The 26,632-nt window shown below is 43.4% G+C and overlaps 1 protein-coding gene across 1 annotated transcript in view; it reads right to left on the bottom strand.

Moving 5' to 3' along the window:
- GLIS1 (GLIS family zinc finger 1) overlaps positions 1–26,632 on the bottom strand; it is a 181,336-nt gene that overhangs the window by 16,479 nt on the left and 138,225 nt on the right. Inside the window, exons 4-7 of the mRNA XM_066324562.1 lie at positions 18,997–19,158; positions 15,843–15,953; positions 12,592–12,724; positions 7,366–7,516 (exon numbers count right to left, since the gene is read on the bottom strand). Coding sequence (XP_066180659.1) covers positions 7,366–7,516; positions 12,592–12,724; positions 15,843–15,953; positions 18,997–19,158 — 557 coding nt within the window. The remainder of the gene's footprint in view (positions 1–7,365; positions 7,517–12,591; positions 12,725–15,842; positions 15,954–18,996; positions 19,159–26,632) is intronic.

The raw sequence follows: 26,632 nt of genomic DNA, 5'->3' as shown, positions 1-26,632 counted from the left end.
CAATTGGTGATTTTTGAGAATCGCGTTTTAACTCAGATTAACGTGAAGAAAAACAGCAAATAAAGCACCAGAGTAAGAAGCACAAACCAAAGCAGCTCCACATTTCATCTGAAGTGCAGCACTGTAGCCACTTACAGGAACTGAGAGTTTCCATGAGATGAGGTTCTCCCATAAAACCCAGCACACCAACCAGTTCATTCATAAAATCTCTCCCCCAAGCATTATAGTCACTGATATTGTGAGAAAGTCCAATTCAGTTCCAGGACCAGGAGATTATTTTTTTTTTTAATGGAAAAAAAAGTTAACACGGATTTTCATCTCTTCCCATAATATTAAAAATGATGTGTAAAGCTCTGCTAATCAGGTCCCTGGATAGAGCCCAATCTCTGGCCACGTGTTTCTGTTCTGGGTCTTGCCCTACGGGAATTTCTGTCAGCACGTGCTCAGGAAACAGTTACACCGTTCACTCTTTTGGACTTTTTTGTAAGACAGACTCTATCTGAAGTTTGGTGAACCTTTGCACTAATCACTGCCAGGTGCCTCTGGCTATGTTTCTGGAATGCAAAGAATCTTTTCCTTCTCTCCTTTTCCCCCCCTCTCCCTGATTTATAATAAATCCTTCAACACACATCACCTTGCTGGGCGTCGTGGCATTTCTTACCTTTTCCTGTAAACAGTGAGCACCCACGTCCTGGGGCTGTGACTCCAGGGTACAACAAGGCACTCCAAGGTACCACACCGTGTCTCTGGTTTTCCCAGGAGCACGGCCAGAGGCTCTGTCCCTGCTCTGCTGCGGCTGCAGCCTGTGACACACCTGGGTGTCACACCCTGAAAGTAGTGCCCAGGCAATGGCAGCCTTTTTCTGGCTTTTACACAAATACAAAGGACTCATTTTCACTCAAAATGCTGCTTTGGGTTACCTGGATCCAGTTCTGCACCTTTGCTCGCCCACACTGAGCCGAGTCCACAAGTGCAGGGGCTGCTCAGCTCTAAGGAGTGGGAGGGGCTGCATCAATATTATGGAAAATGCTATCCACAGGAACTTTCATGTGACTGAAGAGCTGTAGGTCATTTAATTGCTTTAGAATATTTTTAGTGATGCCAGTAACAGTGATCCAAAATAAATTTCATGTTCAGAATCACAAAGGAGCCCTAAGAGTCCTCTCCTGGTACACGCAGGGGTTTTCTGTGTGGGCCTGCTCTTGGGCCCAGAGGGGCTTCCTGAAATACTGGAATACTCCCTGTCTGCTCTAACAAACACATGTGTGAGTGTGGCACAGAATATGACTGTTTGTCACACTTTTCATCCTATACACAAGCCCACAAAACACACAAACACACTCGTTCTGTGTCACACGAGTATCTCTACAATTGTTCTGACCTGAGATGCACAATTTCTGCAGAGCAGTTCCTCACAGGGATCATTATGGGAACTGTGCCACTCCAAAGGATGTGGGTATTTATAAGGGTTTGTTTAATAACCTCTGAAATGAAGCTGATGAAGCGCTACAGTGGAAGTAACTACACATGAGTGAGATATGAAAAATTATTCCTGCCGACAATCTAGCAAGAAAAGGTATTTTGGAGTGAAAGAAAAGCCTTATTAATATGGTCAAAGAAATATCAAAACGTATTTAAATAAAGAGCAGTGCCTTAGGTTCAAGTGACTGGCAGGAAGTCAATTATGAAGACATGTAATCAAACACAGAGACTGCCTACTCCAGATTATCTGCCATGTGCTGCATGCTTGACTGATCTATCTTATTTCAGTCATTTAAGGTCATTATTCTCTGTCAAACAGGCAGCAAGATGCTACCAGGTGGTTTCTGTACAGGTACTGATGTCTGCTGTCTTCAGGTTTGCCAGGTAGAACACACTACCCAATAGTGGGAGATGTTAAAATAGCTTCATTATTTTTGTTACACTGTGATAAACTCCTGTGTTTGCTGTATATGGTTTGCATCAAACCGCAGCAGTTTTGCTTAAAAAAACAAAACAACGTTTGGAAAAAGAGAGAAAAAGCAGCTTTACAGATGTTAAGTGTAAATTTAACTACGGATAAATCCAGTAATGGCTAAAATCATTAATGTAATGCAGAAGAGCTCTGGCTAAATCCATCTGAAATGCTTTCTGAGTTACTCTGAGCATCTCCTTTAACCTCCCACTTTCTCCTGTAACCCTCTGATTTCTCACTCCGTTTTCCTTACAGTGTCTCCTCTGGGCAGGCACCACAGCCCTTCCTTTGAGAGGCACTGCTGGAAGTTGTCTCCTGTCAGTCCAGACCTCTCAGAGACTCAAATGAACAGCTGCCCACCTATTTCTGCTGATGGACAAACAATATTTACCCCAGGATCCAGCACCAGGTTATCCTTAAGCATGTAACTGTTGAATAAGCCTATGCTAACGCTAATTTTGCTTTAAGGGGAGGAAGGAACCTGTATAAGCCTATCTGGACATGATTATGAATGAATTCTGATCACATTTTCTACAACGAGATGAATGACTTGGGATTTGAAAGCAGATGCTTTTAATTAGTGATGTTCTTTGTTTCGTGGGGCTCAGTGCAGCACCTGTACATTGTTCTCTCTGGACAGATGTACTGATGCCCCTTCTGCGTGCTCAGATCCCTAACACTGAGATAAATTATGAAGGGTTCTTGGCTTCCTCCATTGAAAATGTTTTCAGCTGTCAGAGATATCTGTTTCTTGTTACTGGTTTTAGTGCTTTTGAAGGGAAGACTAAACCACTGACTTGTGTATTCTGTTATAAATGAAGAGTATTCTCCAATGGAATCCACAGAGAATGAGGGATGGATCTCCTTGGTCTGTTAGAAAATCTCTGCAGGTATTTAGTTCTCTAAAGTACTTCTAGAGAGTAAAAGTTTCTTTCCTACAAAGATTTTAACAGTGTGTCCGTTCCTAGTCCACTGATTTATATGAGCTCACAAACTTAATTTAAAAGATTAATCAATAAACAGGATTAATAAGAATCAAGTGTAAGTGGCTAAGACACCTAACTGTCTCTTAAAGTAATGAGAATTAGGAGCATAAATGTGTTTTCCTACCTGGCCTGGGTCCTGGCAGCTCAAGGAGATAGCACAGGAAAGAATCTCCCCCATGTAACTGACAAGATTTTATCTGTGTGTTTAGTTTCAAGCTTAAAAATATCAGGGATTTCAAATCTGGTGTTGGGCAGAAGGGAGGCTCTGTGTGCCTCGTGTTACTTCACGTAACGAGAAGTGAAGGACTAAGTTTTTAACAGAGAACTCTTTACACTGAAGTATTCCTGTGGTATTTGAAATAACAGGTGCTAAGAAGCAAGCAAACAAAAACTCTGATGTTTAAGCACCGCGATTAAAATGTCTCTTTTCACTTGATAGTTCTTAAATCCCGTTCCTTGTGATTTTCTGTGGGGGTCAGTGTCACTTCAGGGGGGTCTGGCCCCTGGTTTGAGCTGGCTGCAGTTGGCTGGGGAGAAGTCCAGGCAAAGGGAGCTGTGTGAGCCCTTCACTCTAACCTTGCTTAGAGCTAATCCTTTATAGCAAAGGCTCACCAGATTTGGCTCAGAGTCCTCATTAATCACCACCTCTGCACATCACAGATGTCTTAATCCCACTGCTTCTTCATTTACTGGTGTGTTTACAGAGCAGAAATGACCTAAATTACCACAGCAGTATAAAAAAATGGTCTCACTTCCCTTTCCCTTGGAGACACATCACCCTCCCAATCAAGTCATTATCTGTCAGTGGCCCAGCTCCTGTTGGGAACAGAAGTGCTGTTTGTCACAGCAGCACAAGTGACAGAGAGCCTCAGTCACACACACAGGGATCGTGTTCAGGCCCTACAAAGTCACCTTGTTGGGCCACTGCACTAAATTGGTGCAAATCCCAAACTTGGTGCCACCGCTCAAACTCACTTAACTTCAGTCAGATCAGTTTCATTAAAGCTGATAATTTATCACATTGAATATTCTAAATCGCAATTTACGGAGATAGTCTACAAATGAAACCAAGTGCATTTTTAGATGACTTGGATAATAACAGCTAAAAAAATAGTAGAAAGCAAGCCAAGTGTAACATTCACCCAAGATTTAATACTAAAAGCTGTTTTTCTGTCCTCACTCTGCTACAAATCAAAATAGACTATTTTTGCAATGGGCAAAATGAAACCCAGTTTGACATTATACATGGCAAATGCTACAAGAAATGCTAAAATAAACCCTTGCTACCTGAAATAAAAAATAAATATACATTTTAAGCTGGATCATGCCAAACCCACTTTCTGCATGCTGAAGTATTTCTCAGCCAACCACTTTTAGCTAAATTAATATCAATGTAAGTAATTTTTTTTAGTGTAGCATACACTTCATTCCAGAATTTGAAAAAATGTGCTCCATATTGAATAAAGCCAGTATAAATACATTTGGTAATGAGGTCAGATTCTGTTAGAACATTTTCAAGTGAATTAGATAATTTTGTCAAACTATTTAAATGTCTCAGCAAACCATTTGGGAAAATTGACTGCTGCACTTGGTATTGACTTTGGCAAAGGACAGTGTAACATAGGGCTTTTTTTGTTAAAAAAAAAAGAAAAAAGCCTTTAAATCAAATTCTGAATCTCATGTCAAACTTGAGTAGACTATTTGTACTCTGCCTCATGTAGTTTTTGGCACCTTGCACATTTGATGACTCAGTAATTAGATTTCTTGATAGTAATCACTTGGTTCCTGCCACAGACTGCACGATGTGATCCAGCCTTGTCATGGTCCTGATCCACAGGGCAGGAATTCTGTGTGTCTGCTCAAACCCAAACACTGACAAATGAGGCCAAAGCCTCAGTGTGTGCCAGAGAGCTGCAGCAGTGCCCAGGGAGGGGTTCCCTTCCCACTGCAGAGCTCCTGTATCCTCCAGGAGGGATGGCACTGCCAGGCCAAGGGGGAGCCCCCTGTAATCCAGGGGCTCCAAGCATGTGAGTGTGAATTTGAACCGATGGATGCTTTCAACAAAACTGTGCTAAATGAAACTCAAGGGCAATTAATTAGTTCACACAAAGTTTCTGCACTTGCAATTTAGATGTCATGTACGGGCTGCATTTCAGCAGTCATGAATAATGTAAGCATAAAGTGTTAAATACAGCAGAAGGATCTTGGACTGGGAATGATGATGCTGAATGAAGATTCTTTTGAGTTTAGAAAATGGTATTTGAGGTGCTGAAAAATTCCAAGTGGCTATGTCATGTAACTGGATGCCCTGTTTTAAAATAACTATTCAGAAGTACATTCCAGTCTCCATTCCCTGATGTTTGGCTCATGGGTAGGAATCTGTTATCTCACTCCCACATTTTGTCATAGGATATTTGGGCAAAGACTTCACTTAGGTACATGAGCACTGAGATAAGAATTCAGCACTGTTGTCTCCTCTGAGAAAGAACCCACGCTGCACTGAGGCTGGGATTGGCAAGACAATTCTGATGGAAACTCTGGGGTGTCTGCAGCAGGAGCTCAGTGACAGGCTCAGCCCACTGACCATGCTGCTCCTGCTGGAAGTGCTGTGCTCTGCAATGGAGACACCAGGGGCAGCCATGAGAATTCATCTGGGAGCTTCCAAACCCCTCAAACTGGAAACTTGTCTGTTGCTCTCACCATGGTCAGGCCTTTGCTTTCATTTCTTATTAGCAGCACCGGAACACCAAGTGCCTTAGGAGCAAATCCACCTTCCTGACAGTCTGCTAAATCCTTCCCATAGCATATCCTTACTTTATTTCATTCTTGGTTGAGATTTTTTGCCTTAACTCCCCTAGGACCCAACTCCACAAGGAAACAGCTGAGCAGCACACTGGGAGCAGTCAGAGGGAGGGATCCCACTCTAACAGGCTCAGGCAGTCCCATCCTGCAGGGAAAGCTCATGGACAACCTTCACTTTGGAGTGTCTGTCTCCATTCCTGCCTTCTCTGCTACAGAAGGCTTCCTATTTACGTGGAGTAACTCCCAGTGCCTCCTGCTGGCTGTGGCTCTGCCATGGGAATGAGTGTGCCAACAGGAAATACAAGGTCGGGAATGTGGCAGGGCAGGGAAGGAGATGGGCTGGGCACAGGCATTTTATGGGACAAGGACAGGATGAGTGTGTCCATCAGACTGGGGGGGGACACTGGTACCTGCTGCCAGCCAAGGTCAGAAGAGAAGGCTGAAGGAGCAGAGGGTACAGAACCTCAGCTTGCTGGAGAACTCACCCCCCCAGTTAGGAAAATAAGGACTAGTTTGCTCCTAACTGTATTTCCTCAATCAGACTGTTTTCTAACCACCCCAGGTGTAAATTTCCTTGCTGTACCTCTTCCATGCCACACACACTCTACCTTCTGCCCTTTGCTTAAAATCCTTCTGGGCTTTCCTTGCCCCATATAAAAGAAGGGAAAGGTCAGTCACTGGACTAGGATGGGAAAACTCTGCATTTAATTGCTGTATTTGCTAAAGGACACCAACATGTTCCTAGGAAAAGAAAAGCCTTTAATCTCTCTATCTTAAATTCCCATCAGCAAAGCCAAATCAGAGTCCTTTCCCCATCCAAAGTGCTGGGAAGTGAAACTGTAAGTATGAAGTTGAATTTGCATGAGGTCACGCACCAAAAAAAAATTCTGAGTAAAAAGGTTAGAGCAGAGTTTTGTGGCTTGCAGAGATTCCTTACTGTTGAGAAGATGTTATGAGAGCCTTGAGCAAACGGTGCTTTAGAAACATCACACCCTGTGGCCATGCAATTGTATCTGTGCTGTAGCAGTGCAATCCATACAATCAGTGGGATTAAACACTCTTCCCTGATTAGGATCTGCCTGGGTAAAGCCTGCTGCTCAGAGGTGCATTGCAGAAAACCTTATCAGAGAGCAAGGAAGTGAGAAAGCCCGTGGCTCTGACACCGAGTGAGTCTTACTAAGGCAAACACAGCCTGATTCCTGAGTGAGTCATAGTTCGGGTTTTACCCTTGGAGAGGTTTCTCATGTTAGCTGAGAAAAGTTCTCGGTGCTTATCCAAACCTACGAGAAGTCATCCAGCAAGAATTAAAAAACAAAATCAAAATCTAAATGTAACTGCATGCTATGAAGAAAAAAAAAAAATCCCATTGTGTTTTGTCAAAGACAAGGACAAGGCCCTGAACGACCTGATGCCCAAGTTTGCCCTGCTTTGCACAGGGCACAGATGACATGACCTCCTGAGGTCCTGTGAAAACCAAAATAAGTCCTTGATTCTAAAACAAACAAAACTGCTTCCTTTGGGCCAGTGTTTTCTTTTGAACAGCATCCATGCAAAGTAAAATAAACAATTCATCATCCATTATCATGCCAGACAGGCCCAGCACGTTTCCCATCACACACATACCCGTCCCTGGCACTCTCCAGCGGCGACTGGTGGTGATGTGGGCTGGACAGGGCAGAGTCGAGGGGAAGGTGCCTTGAAGGAATGTCATGAGGAGGCGGCAGCACAGCTGGGGAGGGGCCGTTGTGGTTGGTGCTGGATCCACTGTACATGCCTGGGAGCACACAGCAGTTGGTAAAACAAAATAAGCAAGGAAGCATCAGTAAGACCTGCAGAGTCTCCAGCTCCTTCCCTGTCCCTGAGCCACAGCCCCAGTGTGTCAGTGAACACCCCTGTGCCTGGGCAGCACTCAGAGCTGTGCCACAGTACTTGGACACGTGCGTGTCTCCTCTCTGACCTGCCCAGGTGCTCCAGGTGTTCCTGGACTCTACAGAGCTGTAGAATCCTCCTGACAGCCACGAGGGCTTGAGGGGACTCCCACCCTGCCTTTCTTCTATTTGTGAGAGAGAACTTGCAGTGCTCAGGGATGGAGCTCACACAGCAAAACAGACCATGGTACCCTGGGGCTTTGCTGGTCATTTAAACCCTCTAATTTGACTCTCCATTACTAAGGTGCTGGACATCACAGACCATTTACAAATATCACACACTGATACAAATGAAACCCCCATAAATTAAATGCAAAGGACAACAAAGAGAATTTTTTAATGAGATCATGAAAACAGGTTCACTAGTACAGAATTCCTGAAGGGGTGTGGATGTACCGTTTTTGGGGACTCTCCTCTACCATGGCAGCAAGGCACCAACAGCCAAGTGCTCACCATGCCCTCGAGCACACCCACTGCTGGAGAAGCTTTGTCCAGGGCTCTTGGATGAAGATGTTGGAATTAAGTTTTTTTTCTCCCTTCTGAAGGGTGACCATGCACCAAGACAGGCACTGCCTGGGCTCAGGGCTCTCACTGTGACTTTTGGTGTGAAGGCTGCACTGAGGGCAGGTCTCTGTGGGGACAGACATCACAGGAGTGCAAGCATGGAGTGTAAAAATGCTGCTTTACGGCAGAGGAAAAGGGCTGGCTCCTTGTCATGCTGTTCTGGGAAAAGTCTAGTCCTTGTCCTTCTCTTCCCAGTTTTTCTGCCTTTCTCCTCTTCAAGTTTTGCCCACAACACATCTGCCACAGTTCTGTCCCACCCTCCCAGGGAGTGTGCACATGGATGAGGACCAGACCTGCCACTCACTGGGACCTGAAGGCTGTGAGCAGTGAGGTCTGCCAGCTCCCACGGGGTCCAGCTCTAGAGCACAGAGACCCCCACACTCCCTCTGGGGCCTTTCTTTGCCATCTCTGCTCCTGTACTACTCATCTGTTCCTTGCCACTCCGTGTGGGCAGAGCTGCACACCAGGACAGAGCCATGTGCCAGCTGTGCCCAGCCCTGTCCTGTGTCACTGGCAGGGCTCTGGACTGCACCCCTCCCAAACCCTCCCAGTGACACAGAACAAACAGAAGGCAACATGAAAATCCAGAGCTGTGGGGAATGTGTGACACCCTCGGGGTGGAGAAGCAACATCTGAATGCCAGCATCTGTTTCTGTGTGTGACTGAAGAGCAGAACCACCGAAGCAAGATTCCAGCCACCTTTGTCAGGGGCTTCTGATGAGTCAAAAACCCCTCATGAACAATGAGTCCTCAGCTGCTGACAGATCTAAAGCAACAAAGCTGAACCACATCATCTCCGTCTCCAGCTAGACAGAACATTTGTCAACCAGCCAGTGAAAACAACTTGCTTTCTGCACTGCACACCAGACAGAAGGGGCTTTCAGAAGTCAGATGTTCCCAGGTGATGCGAGGATTTATTTGTCAAAGCCTCTTCTGGTAACAGTAAGTCAGTAGCAAGGATGCTACATTGTGGAAATGCTTTTCCACTGGTGGCTTCAGTCCATTTCATAATACAACAGTTTCCACTTCCCTCAGATCCTCGCTGTTCATACATTTATTGTCAGGCTTGAAAGATAAGCCAAATTTGACCTCAACTGTTCAGTGTCATTTTGCACTTCAGCTCTACTTCCCACACCACTGGGAAGTTCAGGTAAACTGACAGCACAGCCTGGAGGAAACTGCAGAACCTAAACCAAGCTGTTCATGTTCTAAGGCTCCCACACTGTTGGCCCAGCAGTAACTTGTGCAAAAAGCTCAAAAGCCCTCAAGAAAAGGTCATCTTAGCAGTGTGGTGGCCAACAAATACACCCCTGAACAGTTCATCCACGTTTGATCTTTCAATCCCACCCCTGAACAGTTCATGAATGTTTAGGATGTCTCTCTCCTGGCCCGTTCCTTGAGGTGATGAGAAAGAGCAGCTGAGTATCTGCAATCAGCCTGAGTCCCACATGATCCCTGCACTCAAACCCACCAAAACCAAATAAAACTAGAATCCCTGTCACCCCCAATTTCTGCCACCCCCAGCCACTCTGCAGAGGAGTTTACCCATCTGTGGAATTGTTGTTGTGGACACCAGGTGTCCACTGCTGGGCTTGCAGAGTTTCTAGCTGGGGACATCCTCTCCCAGATCTATCTTTTGACTTCCTGGTTACATTTCCTCAGGGAAAAAGCCCCTGTTTGGACCTGTGCACTGAGGCTCGTGGTGTTTGTCAACTGTGGGGTTTGTCAGCAGTGAGTCCTCCTCTCCCTGCATCTTCTCTGCAGTTTGGCACGTGGTGTCCCTTGTCCCCACACCCCCAAGCCATCCACACCGTGCCCTGTGCTGCCTCACCCCAGCTCCCTCCCCAAAATCAAAGGGGGAAGAGCAGTTGCCAATCCAGTCCCACTATAAATTTCAGTATTTCCCAAATTTCTTTCCTTTTACAGTTTTTCTTCCCTGTTTTTTGTTTTTTTTTCAGCACTGAGCACTGATATTGTGTACCTGAAGTCACCCTTTGGAGCTGCTGTGAATGACTCCTGTAAGTGCTGCCCACTCCAGGCCTGTGCACCTTGGGCCTCTTCATACACTGACCATCTCAGCTTGTCAATAGAAGTCATCAATCAGTATTTTAGACGGCTTGGCCTTTAACCTTAACATCTCTGGCCAAAAAAGTGCTCTGAGCATCTGTGACCAGCAGCCTTTTCCCCCTCAGCTTTATGCTGAGAGCAGGCAAACAATAATAAAACCCAGAGAAAATGCCTGAGTGGGACCAGAGTGATACAAGCTCTTGTCCACAGGCAGAGTTAAATGTGTGCAGCCATGAAGCATCTCAGTTATGAGGAGGGAAAAAGGAGGAAGATCTCAGCAAACAATGGGCTCCTCTGACTGCAGAAACATTCCTCTGCTCACTGTCTTACCTGCTTTGAAGTCAGACACAAGGGATGGGGCCTTTTTTAATATTTCGGGTTTTTCTGTGATGGGCTTTCATCCCTGACATATTTAAAATGTGCTTTAACTTGGAGAAAGACAAAACTGAAATTCTCCAGGAATCCAAGTGATCCCTAAAGCCCAGAGCTCTGCACATTAATAATGTGGTTTCTTTGGAAAAAAAAAAAAAAAACCAACACAAAAACCAATCTCCAAAGCCCAAACCATGAATGTTTTTATATTTCAAGTGGAATCTGAGGACATCATACTCTGCATTTATCCATATATACAGTATTATAGCCGATTTCTCAAAAAATATTACCTCAGCTTATTTGAAAGAGCAAATGTGCAATCACTGCAGACTATAGGTGGCAGCAGGAATGTCCTTATGCTTTAATTCTGTAAGGATCAGCACTTTGGTTTATATGCCCTAAATAATGACAGAGGAACAGTTTTGCCTGTGGATTGTACTGCACATAAGATGAAGCAACTTCTGTTTCACTGCAAAAGAGTCTTTCAAGTCCTGATTTATTTTTCCCTGGCACTCGTTCATACTGTGCATTGATGGGGTCTCATATGGAGCGACCCGATGGAAGTATCAGGGAAGATTTACAGGTTTTTTTACAACATCCTGGTGATGGATTGATATAATCAGCACAGAAATCATCTCAGACAAAGCCAGAGTTACAGACAGATAAAATCCTTTCTTTCACAAGAGATTCTCTGAAATGACACTGAGAGGTTAGGGATGGTCTGTTTATCTGTGAGCTAATAACTCTTTTCCTGTTTTATTGTTGTCACTTGAAATCTGAGGCTGTTTCTGAGGTTCTGAAGTGCAGCCTGTTCTGAGGAAAATGTCACTGCTCTTTCCTGCCCTGCCTGGAAGGGGGAGGCCAAGTCACACTGCAGCTACACGGGGCTGTCACAGGGACAGCACAGACCTTGCTCAGGACAGCTGGCACAGGCAGCGACTGGAAATTAACCCCGAATCCCTCCAGCTTTCTCCCACTTTTCAAGGAGCCACATGTAAGCCCTGAGTGCAGCTTTCCAGGGAAAGCAAATCAAAATGATGGGGTATTTCCCCTTCTACACCACTCTGTTACATTCCAACATTTTAATGCAACTAGAACTAGGAAAGAGGAGGTGGAGATGTCAAGCAAAAAGCGTCTTTTGTTTGGAAGATTTGGAGTAATCAAAAAAAAGCAGGAGATTCTTGCAGAAAGCAGATTACAATTACACTGCTGGCCTTTGGGAGAGCCTCTCTGTGCTGCCTGAACACAGAACCTCACAGTGCACATCCCTGATCCAGGATCCTTGCTGGGGTTCAAACATTGTGAATCTAGATCTTATTTCCCACAGAAAGGAATGGAAGCTTCTTTTTCTCTTCCTATAAAATGTACAGAAGTGTCTAAGGTCCCTGAAAAGGGCCAACTCTTGGTCAAAAGACAAGAACGAAAGAAAATACAGAAAGAAAGATGAAATATTAGAAAATATTATTAAATGAAGGTTTGATATTCCCAATTCAAGTTTTCCTCCCATTCATGTAACACCATGTTTTTTGTTATGATCCAAAGTGCATCATAACACTCAGCCTCATCAGCCTTCCTGCAGCTGCTGCAGAAAACTCCTGCTGGGAGTCTGTGCAGAGCATCCACCTGGGCTTGGCACAGCTCCTGCACCTGCCCTGAGCCCAGGCCAAGGCCCACTTTGAAAGGAGAGCAAATGGATGGAGACAGACTCTCAGCAGGGCTGCCGCCCCCTTCACATGAAATCAGCAGGTGCTGTTTCTCTGACTCATTCTGAAAAACCAAAAAAAGCAACTCCGAGATTTATTTCATCTTATTTGTTGGTCAGGAGCTTTTATCACCGTCCACAGTGACAACTTTTTTCTGGTTTAAATGCTCTGTTATATGACATATTTCCCACCACACTTATTAGAAGTGTCCTTACCTGTAATTAAATCATGGGGACCTACAGATCTGCCACACTTCCCATCCAGGATGTGCTGTGAAGATGTGTGGAGCTGTTGGATAGCTAAACATTCACTGAGTACATCTTGTTCAATATCAGTACAGGACTTTAGCTACAAGAGGAGGATAAAAGAAACACTGTGTTACATAGTAAAACCAAATTATTTATAATTAATTTCATGTATCTCCTTGAGGATTATACAGAGAAGGAAGAAACGCCATTCTTAGGAAAGCAGTGTAATTAAGGATGTGTGTAGTACTTGGTACTTGTAATTAGAGATAATTTTGATGGTTTTCTGAAGTGCTCAAGTTAAGTGTGCTAATCTCACATCAACAACCAGTCTGCTTCAGAAAATAATGTACCCTGTGATCCTTCAAAGCTTCCTGAGTAATTGAACCGCACATTTTCAGGCTTTCTGTAGTTTCTTGTACTCTGTGGCAAAAGGTTTGCATCACCCTGTGACACTTGGAAAGACATTTGATATTGAAAGAAAAGCGTTTGTGCTTATCAGATTAGAACTGGCAGAGCGAGGCGCTGTCGGTGATGGGGAAGAGGTACCACCCACGTGTCAGCTGTGCTCCATGGAAATTAAAGCTCTGGCAAAAGGGGCTGCAGCAAACTCTTGAAAACCACAATGTCGATCATATTAAAAACAGCAGGAGAGGAGAATTAAGAAAGAAAAGCATTTCTAATTCTCTTTCAAACATGCTGATGCTGCCAAGCTTTTGTCATAACAGAGCGCTCGCGTTACACAAACAGCCATCATATTCTACAGCCATTAATAGTTATTGTCCTTATGGGTACAGCCTCACATACCCATCTCCCCTGGGCCTGGGTATTCTAAATAAAGGGCCCAGGCAAACCTTCTCAGAATTCTGCTCTACAGCCATTTGTGGGTTCGAGATAAACATCTGACATTTGGATCACAGAGTGCATCTGCAGCCAATTAAACTACTACTAAATTAACAGCTAACTTTCTCCTGTTTTGTTCCTGTAAAGCCCTTCAGAACAACCAAACATCACCACTGCACTAATCCTCCAAGCTATGAACTAAGGGCTCAGGATTCCTTTGATACGAGTCTAAGCTCAGGCATTTTGTTTTGTATCAGAGATGGCTCATTTTGGTAGCGTATCTCAACCAAGACATGTTGGCAGAACAGTTTGTTAATTTTTCTTTCTTGGCTAGGTCATTTCCACTCAGAACTCTTGGGAAGCTGATACCAACAGACAACTGCCCTTGCTGAGTTATAACCAAAATCGAGCAAGTGAGTATAAACAGTCTTTTCCCCTTTTTGCCTAAATCTGAAATCCGAAGGCTCTTCAGTAACACTGGGATTTACTTAGTGAAAGGTGTTGGGGTTTTTTAATAGATTTAAGCGAAATACTTAGGAAGGGTTCTTGTTTCTCTATCAGCCAGATTTGCTTTGGTCCTTTTTAAGAGAGCCTGACCAAAACACACTTAAAATCTGCTGCTTTTTCAGATGCCTTTTAGTTTGAGGAAAAAACGGTCAGAGGATCAAGTATTCATAAAGTTATCATGGACAAATGAGACAGGAAATCTGAAGATGATTTCAAACCACTGGAGGAGTGCACATTTAGACTGGTCTACCAAATAAGGTGTGGGAGGCAAGTTACTAACAGTATTTTAAGATAGATTTGATAAGTCTATATGAGGCTGTGTATATGCACACTGGAAAACTCCTCAAGGCAGGAGATTAAGTGATATGAAACCCTGGATATTGATGTCTTGGTGCATCCAAGCAACCTGAGTTTGCAGCTGGTGTTAAATTTGTCCTGGATTGATTCTGCACTTCAGGCCTCCTGCTGCTGGTGCAGGAAGTACTTTGTGCCCTTCAATGCAAAGTTTGGGGGTTTTTTCCCACCTTGCTCTGTAGAAATGGAACGAGGCCTCAGGAGGTGACAAGGTGTAACAGTGGGGACTGTCCCATGTTAATGCATTCGGCTCAGTACACAGAGCTGAACAAATAACATGTTTGGTGTTAGGAAGTTATTTCTTCCTTGTTTCTCTGAAGTATGACAGAGACCACAGGAAGGAAAAATGAGGAAGTTCTCTTCTTTGGAATAGGGAGCACAGTTGCTTTCCACAATCTGCTGAGAATTTCATGTAAGAAACCTTCCTTTTGCAAAGATCTTGCAATTGCAGAAGACTCTGGTGCCACAGTCACCTTTTTTCTGACACAGAATTAATTACATAGAATTAATCAATTACTGATTAATTATGCCATTATGACTCTTACTTTCATTACGTAGAATTAATTACGTAGAATTAATTACATAGAATTAATCAATTATTGCCGTGGCACTCTGACTCTTACTCTCATTACAAGCTAAAAGTTAACCTAGGGAAGTGTTGGGAATTTTGTCACCTGTGGGACACACATGCAGAGAAAATCCTGTAGAACCTTCTAAAGCTGAGAGCTGTAGGGAAACGACGAGGCCTGGTAACACAAAACTGGGATGGAAAACTAGGCAGTGGCCAGGCTAGATAAAACCTTTGACTGGAGCTGATGTGTGCAAAGACTTGATTCCATGGACACCTGGATGGTGCTGGGCACGTGTCTCCCCCAGGCACAAAGCTCACCATGCAATGAGTGATCCAGGAGCATTTGACACAGCCTGCAGAGCTCTGGTCACTGATGTGCTGGGAGCTGCTACTCAGAGTGCACACATCTGGCCCAGAGAAGGGTCACAGGGAGAATTAGGGGACACACAGCTGTCCTGGGAAAGGGCACTCCGTGTTCAAACTGCTGAAAGCTCTGCAGGGGGAAGGGGGCATGGCTGACAAAGGACATCTCTTCTACTCCATGTCCTCTTTTCCTACATTTCCATTGTAGCCTGGCTTAGTTTCATTTGTGTTTAAGATTATCTGCCAACATGTACTTCAGTAAATACCATCAGCTAAGTGCTGACTGCAGAGACACAATGCAAGGATATTTTATGTGAATGACAGCACAGTTTGTGCTTGAGTATGAAAGATGGACAGGAAAAGCGTGGGGCAAACTGAAATTAGAGGGGGCAGCCTTTGGAAGTACAAATATATCAAGTGGTCTGGTTAACAACAGTGATCAAACCCCAGGAAAATCAGCTCTATTTAAGTTTTCTTCTGTGACACCGCAGAAAAACTGACCTGAAAATAAATGAATCAAAGGTAAATTAAAAATGACTGCACTGAGGAGCTCTGGGGATGCGCCACTCCTCGCCTCTCTTACCTTCTTACGCACCTGCTGCTCTTTGGCCGAGTGAGCCTTGACGTGCTTGCGCAGGGAGCTGGGGTCGGTGTAGCGCTTGGAGCAGCCGGGGATCTGGCAGGCGTAGGGCTTCTGGGAACGGGAACAAAGGGACAGATGTCACACCCCTGTGCCCAGGCACCGGGAGCGCCGCAGGATGGGCAGAGCTGAGCCTGAGCTGCTCCTTCTCTTTGCTGCGCCCGCGTTTGCTCTGAATCCTCTGATTCCGCACTGCTTTACTGGACCGAGCTAAACGCTAGTGAGGTGGAACTGAATGGGTTTTGAGAGCATTTCTTTATTCCCTAGCCTTTATTCCCTAGCAAGCAAAATTATCATGGGATCACCCAGTGTAAAGACTGACATTTTGGGTTTGAGTTTTGATTTACATAAATTTTAGAAGGATTTCTGGGCACTGGTGAGAACCCACCTCGAATGCTGGGTGCAGTTTTGGGCTCCTCATGACAAGAAAAGCATTGAGGGACTGGAGCATGTCCAGAGAAGGGCGAGTTGGGGAAGAGTCTGGAGAACAAGGAGTGGCTGAGGGAGCTGGGGGGCTCAGCCTGCAGGAAAGGAGGCTCAGAGGGGACCTTCCCAGTGACTGAAATCCACACTGGATTCTTCTTGTGGCCATTCCTATTCCCAACAAATGGAACGCTATCTCTGGGTTACAGAACAAACTCCAAATGAAGGTGCAATTGCCAAAATGAGCAAAGGCACTTTTTATTAAGTAACCACTGGCTTAAGAGCCAGCAAAATAGTGCTGCATGGCACAGCTCACAAAGCTTTCCAGTGGAATGGAACATTCTTTTGCCCTCTGTTTCCTTGCCTCATCTATCAACATTACCTCAGCCTTCTCACTAGGACTAGCAAATCCTTTTGGTGTCCTCTCAAAGGCAGAACACTGGTCTGCCATGACCTCGATGTCACGGGATCTTTAATCCCCTTGGTTTCAGAAGGAGGATGCACAGAAAGGAAAAAACCCCACCAGTTTTGGGAGGGAGTGACTGTGAGGTCCTTTAAAGCCAGTTGCTCTGCTCCTGGACGAGTGCTGATGTGCCCTTTTTATCACAAGGACAGACAGGTTTCCTTTGTTCTGCTCCTGCCTAGGAGAAGGATCTACTTCCAGATGATTTAGTAGGGGTTCGATCAAACTAACATACACCAGGAACTGAAATGATTTACAGATTCTCCTTTGGAGAAGATAAATGATGGAGTGACCTACATTGAGAAACTTTAAAACCAATTCCAAATGCACTCAATAAGGAAAAACCAGCCTATATAAACCCCTTTTCTTTGTAAGTACCTCCAGAGGATAAGTATTGCTGCTCTGTCCAGCCAGCAGGAAATTTCTGAAGGAATAATAGAATCATTCACCAATTCCTGACCTTACAGGCTAACACAGCACCTACCCAGAAAGTTACAGGGCAAAGGAGATTTATTGAGAGTGTCTGGAACACAGAGAACTGACACCTGAGGAAAAGCTATGGAAAACTTTAACAAATCCCTTGGCAGAAAAACTAGCAGAGTATTTTTCAAATCACTGATGTCATTCAAATTAGTGATAAAATCAGTCAACTCAGTCACAGGGAAACTAGATGAGAATCTGAGCACCCTTACAAAGGTTCATGGCTATTTGCTCTGACATTCCAGGCAGTTGTTTGGAGCAGCAGCACCATCCTGTAGCTCTCCTATTTTTCATGTTCACATAAGCACACAATTCACTGAGCATAAACCACAGGGATTCAATTAAACCAGGTAAGTGGAACTCAGTTACTGTGTGCAGGACTACAGGAACAGTTTTACAGAACCTGCCATGGAATAGCACAGAGGATGTTTTTAGATATTTAAGAAAGTTATTAGAAAATGATTACTGTACCTTTTTCCTGATTTATGAGCATTTCAGATAATAAAGACAGAGATAAAGGGAGAAGAGAAGAAAATAGAAAGTTAAGACATTTGTCTTCAATATTGCACAGACAACACATACAAAGAATTTGTGCTCATTTTAGTAACCATATAAGTTCTCTCTTAAAACTAATAGATGGCATTTCATTTGTGAATTTGGCTAATAAAAAATATATCTACTAGATTCATGCAATTAAATTTAAAAGCTGTATGCAATTTAGAATATCCACTTTCAAAAGAGATGCAAATTAAAAATTCAAATATCTCAGGTTGACTTTCAAATAAATAAAACATTGTTATTTTAAGTGTGCTTTGGTTTGGAAAATGTGACTGACTTGCTTCTCTTACTTGTTTGTTTTTGCAAGGCATAATGTACATTAGACATTCCTTAATGCTGCACTGTCTGAAATGTGTAACTGCTTAAAAAGTAAATATCAATTAAACTCAAAAGTTCTGCCCCATAAACACTCGGCCAAACTAAACCATATATTCACTTCTTTGAAAAAAGACAAAGGAACAACTCTGCCTTGTTATTCTTTACAAGCTTTATGCTGAGGACATGACTGGTCTGCAAAGCTGCCTCATTGCTTTCTTTCCCCATGATCTGGTGATTTCATCTCAGTAGAGCCCAAGACATTTGACAGGGGCTCATCTTGTCTGTGAGAAAAGTGACAAGAGCTGCAGAGCCAAGCCAAATCTCCCAACTGCAGAGAATAAAAGAGTGTGTTTCTCACAGTTCATTCTGAGGGAGGGTAGTTATTATAACTCGATTCCAGAGAGTTATGAGACAGATTCATTTTCACTTTTACAAAAGTACTGTCCGAAACTGAGGTGCATTTACCTTCCACTGAGAGGTCTGAGCAGCTTTTGCATTCACTCAGAACACTCACTGAAGGGGACAGAAGTGAGACAGTGACACACATTTGGCGCAGCAGCAGTGACTCAGCTTTCCCTCAGCCACATCTTATTGAGCTGCTGCCTCCTCTTACTGGAACAGGAACAATGGCAGAGTTTGCTGAGTAACTGACTCCTCAGCATGACTAACACAAACGAGCCGCCTCTCTGCGAGCAGGGCTTTTTCATCTCTCAAAGCACACTTCAAACCAAACGCACTTGCTCATAGCTGCGTTTTCTACGACTCTCCTGATGAACAGGCCGAGTCCCCCCGCAGTGGCAGACTGTGTGCCAGGAGCACAGGAACAGTGCAGCTCCAGAATGGAAGCACACTTACGGTGTCCAGGTGTGTCCGCTGATGCTTGGCCCGGTCGCTGGAGTTGCTGAAAGCTTTCTGGCAGCCAGGATGCTGACACAGGTACGGCTTCTCCCCAGTGTGACTCCGCAGGTGAATCTTGAGGTTCTCAAGCCTAGAAAATGCCTTGTTGCACCCTTCAAACTGAAAAAGGCATTAAAAAAAAATATCGTTGTAAGGTTCTATTAAATAAACCATGCGAAGCCACAAGGAGAACAGTGTAAGAACAGAGTTGGACACGCAATAAATCAACCAACATTCAAACATCTGTTGAAATTTATGGATGAAACACAACATATTGTGCTGTTCATTTAGTCTGTCACCAAAGACACAGTGTGCAGCTCAGTAATAATACAAGGATTATAAATATCTCACACATTCTGTCTGAACTGAACACTTAAAAGGCACTGTGTCAGAACAGAAAAATTTAAAGAAAGAACAAGTGTTCTGAGGAGTCCTCTGAGATGTTAACTGGCACGGGAGCCACTGTGGGCAATAACAATTAGCTGCTACAGACAGAGAGCAAGAGAAGCTGGCGGGTTAGAACCAGGTTTCAGGTGTCTGAAATATTATACACTGGAGCAGATGAGCACGGACTATTACAGGAAGACCTGATCCATTCAAAGATCAATCCAAAGGAACTCTGCTGTTATTCTGCACCCTTTTCTTTACTAGCTGTATCATTCAGAGCTGTTCTGAACATTTATACAACCAGTAACCTGAGCAATTCTGACTTCTAAGCACCCGTTTCATTAGGGAGCTCAGCAATAAAATGCTGCATAGCCTTCATAACAGAAGTCACTGTTTCAAATTAAACCTGAATAAATAAGTAAATAAAATTTTCAGCTACTAGGCCGAGGGTCTTAAGGGTCACCTAGTTCCAAGCCCTGCCATAAGCAAGGGACATCTTCCACTATCCCAGGTTGCTCCAAGCCCTGTCCAACCTGGCCTTGAGCAATTCCAGGGATGGGGCAGCCACAACATCTCTGAGGAACCTGTTCCAACCATCGTTTCTAGAAGCCATAGCTTTTTCTTGCTCATAAACAGTGAAATCCTGACTCTTAACAAAATCAGCAAATGCTTTGTCACTTCCTTTTGCCGAATCAAGATTTTGTTCAGCAGCTTTCCAGGAACCTGTGGCTCCTCAGATGACATCACAGAAATCACCCCCTTGCCAATCCTGTTTGTCACACACACATCAGTGCAGGCAAACTGCAGGCTCAGCTGTGGCATCCAGCAGTGCAGGGGGAGATGGGGAGGGAGAGCAGCTGCAGATGGAGGAGCACTGAGGGTGCTGTAACCTGGAGGTTCCTGATCTCCCAGCGCCTGCCGAGGGCAAATCGCTGATGGAGAAAGGCCCATCACATCCTGTTCATCCCAGTGTGCTTTGGAAATACCAAAACACAGCAACCAAAGTGATTCTCGAGCCAGCACTTCATGTTGCAGGCTGTGTCCTGGCCCTGGATGCAGATCAGCTCTGCACACTACAGGCAGAGGGTTTTCTGGCACTTCTCTGCCTGTCCCAGCCACTCACACATCAAAGGATCAATGCGGCTTCTACTGCCATAAATATTTCAGTGCCCTGAGCAGTGACCTGTCTGAATGGCACACTGGGTATGTGTACAGACAACTATCTGATGTGTATGTATTTTCCATCTTTTCCCATCACAGCCATTGTGAGAGATCCACAAAATCACCTGGAGACATGCAATTTATGAGTTCAGAAGTTTTGTTTGGCCACGACCCACCTCTGAACACTTGAGCTGGTGCAAGGAGGCAGGGGGGTTTTGGAAGTGACCAAAGCCACCAAGGCTTCAAAAGAAACAAGCTTTTTTCACAATCATCACAAAAAATCTGACAAAGATTCAGGACGAAGCAATTTGAAATGTGCAAAAATGCTGAAGTCTATGAAAAATAGAGCAGAGTTCAGCAAATTCACAGTTCTCATAGGACATTCCATAAAGCTGAGTGGATGTTCTGAAGTCCTAAAGATCACTTTTTTCCTTTTTGCTCCCAATCTTCCTCCTTTCCAGCCTCCTTTGATTAGTGTGCCCACAGTGTGGCATTCCTTTGAAGTACCCTTTCATCTTTCTTGCAGGTCCCCTTCAAGCACTGAGAGGCTGCTCTAAGTCTCCCCAAGGCCTTGTCCAGGCTGAACCAGCCCAACTCTCTCTCAGCCTTTCTTCTCAGAAGAAGTGTTCCATCCCTTGGAGCATTTTTGTGCTCCTTCATTCCCCAGGCTGTGTTGATACCAGGGGCTGCCCTGAACCAGCTGCAGGACCCTGGACTTGGCCTTGCTGAAACCCCATGGGCCACGTCTGGAGCTTGTCCATGTCCCTCTGGATGCCATCCTGTCCTTCAGGAGTGTCAACTGCACCACTCAGCTTGGTGCCACCCACAAATTTGCTGAGACTGCACTTGGTCCCCCTACAGACCCCCAAGGGACACCGCCTGTCACCAGTGTCCCATGTGAACACTGAGTCTTTCACCACTCTGGATGTGACCATCATTCCTCACTCACTGAGCACTCCAGCCATCAAATCCACCTCTCTCCAATTTAGAGAGAAGGATCTTGACCCTCAGAACGTTTTTCTAATGGATTAGCAGTCTTCAGTTCCATATCTAGGGCCCAACGCAAAGCAGGAAGATACACAGAATAATCCAAACTCATTAAAGATCCAGCTCCATGCTCATTGATGTCAGTAGCAAAAATTCCAACAGCAAATGTCCTAAACCATCTAAACACAAGCTTAATTTAAAACACATGAAAGCACATATGTTTAAGAGTTTGCTGGATTGACACTTCAGGGAGAGAAGGAGGAGGCCCTACCAGAAATGCTCAGAGCTACAGTGTAAGCAGCAACACTCAAACAAATATGGCCTTATTTACAGACCCTTCTTCTGTGGTCAGCTGCCTTTTCTTGGTAAATGTGTCCAAAGCCTTCAGCAGTAAGGTTCCTCCATCACCATATATGCTTAGACACTCACGGCTTTTCTTATTGATGTTATTATTTCCTAATTCCCATTATTTGTATTACCCAGCTCTATTAAACTGGATAACAGACAGTGGGGTGGTCCCACTGCAGCGATAAACTCAGGATAAACATGTCAGGTGGAAAAATTCACCAGCAAAGAGAATGATGTGACCGCAGTACTCAGATTTTCAAGTTGGCAAAGGCTGGGTTGGTGAAACAGGAATTCCTTTCAAGAGGAAAGCAGAGGGGACAAGAACCTTGAGCAAGTGATGAGAAAAGAGGAAGCTGAAGATGAAAGGTCTGAAAGGGAGGAAGGAATGCAGTTGGTGCAAAGAGCTGAGCAGAGTGGGCTGAGAATCCACCCAGGGCTGCAGAAAGAGTTACACTTTGAAGGAAACCTTTTTCAGCTCTCTTGTTTCTGGATCTGCTGCTGTGTCTCTCACAGTTTCTCCCTACAGAAGTCCACACATGGAAACAGCTTCCCTGAAGTGGAGTAGTACAACAACTTCAACTGGGCTGCTGTTGTTAAGACAACTTTATAAGGTATTTCTTGGGTTTAATTGCTACTCACCAACTCTTTTTACCCTTCCACCTACTCTTGCTACTTGGAGTGTAGCATTTACATTTACACTGTATAAAGTTACTCTTGGAAAAATGGGGTGCTCATTCTCCTTCTTAAATACCCTCCAGGAAGTTACAGCCAGCCCACAAGTGTCTCATCTTCAACTACAAAGAGCAAATGCTCAGTTTCAAAAGGGCTTCAGGATGGTAAGAGCTATTTTATCAACTGAGAAGGCCACTTACGGGATCTCCCAGACATCTGGCCCCAATCTGTCACTGCTTAATCCTACAATCCTAAACATTTTGTGGACGTTTGATGCCTGGGATAACTGTAACAAATGCTGCATGATCCTCAAAGTCTGTAAATGTCAACAGAGCTCTTAAACAAGTTTCATCAATAAAAAAAAATAAATAATTATATTGCAATTACTACTTTTGTCTTTGCTGTGAGATCGTTAATGCCGCGCACACCCAAGCACAGACACAAAACAATGCCACATGATTACAGGAAGAACACAATGCAGTTATTGGGTTTTATAACTACTGCTGCTTTCAGAACAGGGCTTCTACCAGGAAAAAATACCTCGTAGAAATTTATGAGACTAAACTGTAGTTTGTTGCCATGTGAAAATACATTTGTTATCTTTATTTCACACTAAAATCTCACTGCAGTGTCGCTGTTGCAATATCATGCATTCAAAAGCGTATTTATAAAAACATTGAATTATCTCACAGTGATCTAAACACATCACAATTTTCCCAACAAAACAGTTTAATCTAATAACTGTAATTGCTTAAAATGTTTTTTCTTTGCTTCCAGATTATACTTTGAATGCACCTGAGAATGTTGCCACGCAGAAATAACAGCATGTTCCCAAGAGGGTTTATATTATCAAATGTTTACCATTTTCATAAGCGTATTTAATCACGGCCATGTCTAGAATATCTGTCAGTGGTACAGATCAGAAGAAATAAACTATAAACTAACCAGCTCAGACCATAGGGTGAAGCAATAACTGACATTTTCTGAGGAAATGAGTTATGACTGAAAAAGAGAAGCCTTCACAGTCGTAGTGCTAAATAGGTCCAGTGTGCCATTAGAGCAAGCTCATTAATATACACCTCTGCTCTCTGCTGCAAGAACAGTTAAACAAGCTGCCTTTTATTTATAGACCTAAAAGGGAAAGAGCAGGTCATATTGGCTGCTGACATCTCAGACAGCCTACAGATGGAAAACCCAAAACATTTCATTCCAAAGCGTTTAATGCTATCAATAGGAAATCTGATGTCTGGTCAAAACATCCACAAGCCTTACGAACATTGTGAAATGTTCTTTCTTCCCAACTGATTACAAAATTGGGAAAATTTTACCGAAAAACACGTTACGAGAAAAAGGATCCTGTGAGGCTGCGTATCCCTTCTGGAAGGGAGGAAGCAGCCACACCACTCTTTAAATAGCATCAATGTTTTACAGCACGCTGAGGCCAATGTTGGGGCCGTGGCTGGAAGCACACGGGGCTCCGAACTGCTACGAACCTCAGGAACTTAAAACACATGAGTTGTTCCACCCCACAACCGAAGTATCTCTTTTGGTGCTTTGTTTTTCCCAGCTAATTCCTGATTAGATTAATGTTCAATTCGCTGTTGTAGCTACAAAGTAAAGCCCTGAGCCTGCAAATAGTTGCGCATGAGTAACATGGCTCACACAAGGAGTTTTCTTAAACTCAACAGAACTATTTGAGTACTTCAACTTTAACATCCTAAAGAATCCCAATTTAGTTAATCAGATTCAAACCAGCAGATTTTTATTGTTGAAGCTATTTTGGGGTTTTTTTTCCCCCCCCTTTGTGATTACAATACAGTAGAAGGTAACTGTAACATAAAAAAGACCTGCCAATTTCCAGGTTTGGTTTTATTTCTGAAGCCTGAACAATTTATGTTTACAAAGTGACATTACATGCTATTTCATTTCAGTCTTGGGCAAAAATGCTTGTACTTTTAATTATCTGTATTTTAAAAAAGCATTTAGGGCTTTAGCCAGAGTGTTGTACAACTGCTGGTGTGTAAGAAAAAAGCTTAAAAGGTTCAGAACAGGACGAAGAGAGACTTAGGAAAGTAAGCCACAGTACAAATGCAATATATACTTCACATTGTTGGGGTTTAGGGTAGTTGTGGTCAACCATTTGACATCCACACACTGTCCACCACTAGTTCATTTTTCTTTATACTGTTATTGTGTATTCCCTAATTACCACAAAACTGGGAAATACCGATACACTGAGAATCCCTGGAGGAGGTGATCTGATCATCGCTGACTTCAATAAGACTTTGAGTTGTCTCTTTTATTTCAGTTTCATGAATTTTTACAATCCCCTAAGGCCACATTCCTGAACCCCCTGAGGCAGCACCAGGAGTGATGGATCCATGAGGAATGCAGACGCAGGAATCCTTTAAGTCACCTGGTTCCAAGAGTGACCAGGTCTGATTGTGCCCACGAGGTGATTCCCTACACAAACCGACCCAGCCACCTCCCTGCCAGCATCCCCTGCACGGGGCAAATGTTGCTTCCAGCACTGGAATATCCATACATTTATTTCTTCTAGTGCCAGTAAGGTCACACAGTTCAGTGAGCAAACAGGACTTTCCATACATTTTCCAGCAAACCCAAAATATCTTGGCAACTATCGGAGCATCCTATCCTTTTCACAAGACCCGATTTCTAGTATTAAAATCTCTTTTTAGTAATCCTTCTTTAATCAAGCAGAAGTATAAACATTTGTCAAAACAGGGGTAGCTGCATTTGTTTGGTACAACATATGAGAATGAACCAGGAAAGTTGGGAATATTTTACTATCAGCAGCTTGACAGCCACAGATTTTGCCATAAGGTTTTGCTAAATATGTCATTTGGAAAGCAAACAATTTTCTGAAACCTCATTACAGTTGGACTGAATGCAGTATTATGGCTTGCAGGCAAAAATAACATTACATGAGGCAACATTTTAAAGAACAAAACGCAAAATTCATAGGGTCATGTAATGAGCAAAGAAGACACCCCATGTCAGCCCCTTTATTTCCTCAGATGTAATTAGGAAAGTATTCTTTATTTGGGATTTTTTGAATAGCTTACAAGCTCTTTGAAATTAAAGGACAGCACACAATCCAAGATTTGCTGTTCTAATATCTGAAGCCAGATCTGTTTGTTTTGGGGACAAAATTAAGATTGAACAAAGTCAATTAAAAACCTTCTCCATCCGTGCCAGCAAAGAACCACAGATAAATTAAAAGGCTTCCCTCCAGTACTCTTAGATTTTTTTTTAATAAAAAGTATAGTTTCCTACGTGTACTTCAAAAACTTGTTTCTCTGGATCAGTAATTCATTGTCTTAATTTCCAAGGAAACGTTTCCATTTCAGTTTGCATCTGAAGTATAATCAATTTGCACCCATCTCAATCTTTAAGGAACCCTCTTGTGCTCTTGGTCTGGGGGGCCAATTTCAGTGCAAACAGTTCTGTCCTGACAAGCAAGGTGAAAAAGGTGCTCATAATCTACTTACAGGTATGAGAGTTTGAAAGTTTGGAGTGAAGAATTAATTTGCTTAACATAAAGAATTCAGCCTCAGAGCAAAGAGAGAATCCATTACGATTGAAGTGGACTAACCAGTTGGAGTAACAAAAAATAAAACAAATAGAAAAAAATAAAATAATTGAAGAGACAACAGCAGAAAAAATGGGGGGGAAAGTAATTATAAAAAGAAAAAAAAAAAAACCTACCCCAAAACTTATGGCTGATTAGCATAGCCTAGCAACTTAAAAGGCCAAAATACCACATGTGTGGCATGTTACAAAAGAAGATTAAAATAAAGGAAAAAATAATCCAGAGAACCATGAAGTCTCAAAACATCTGGAGTTTTATAGTAACAAGGAGGAAAAAATCAAGAACATAATTGAAAAAAGTTCACTGCGATACATTATTGTACAATGAAGCTTAATGGAATTGAAAGGAGAAGAGATGAAAAGGCAAAATGAGAGGGGGCAAAGAAATAAAAGAAACAAGAAAAGGCATTTATATTTTAAAGATGTC

Source organism: Sylvia atricapilla, chromosome 9 (assembly GCF_009819655.1).
Source record: "Sylvia atricapilla isolate bSylAtr1 chromosome 9, bSylAtr1.pri, whole genome shotgun sequence".
Classification (NCBI taxonomy): domain Eukaryota; kingdom Metazoa; phylum Chordata; class Aves; order Passeriformes; family Sylviidae; genus Sylvia; species Sylvia atricapilla.
This window is presented reverse-complemented; position numbering and strand designations above follow the sequence as displayed.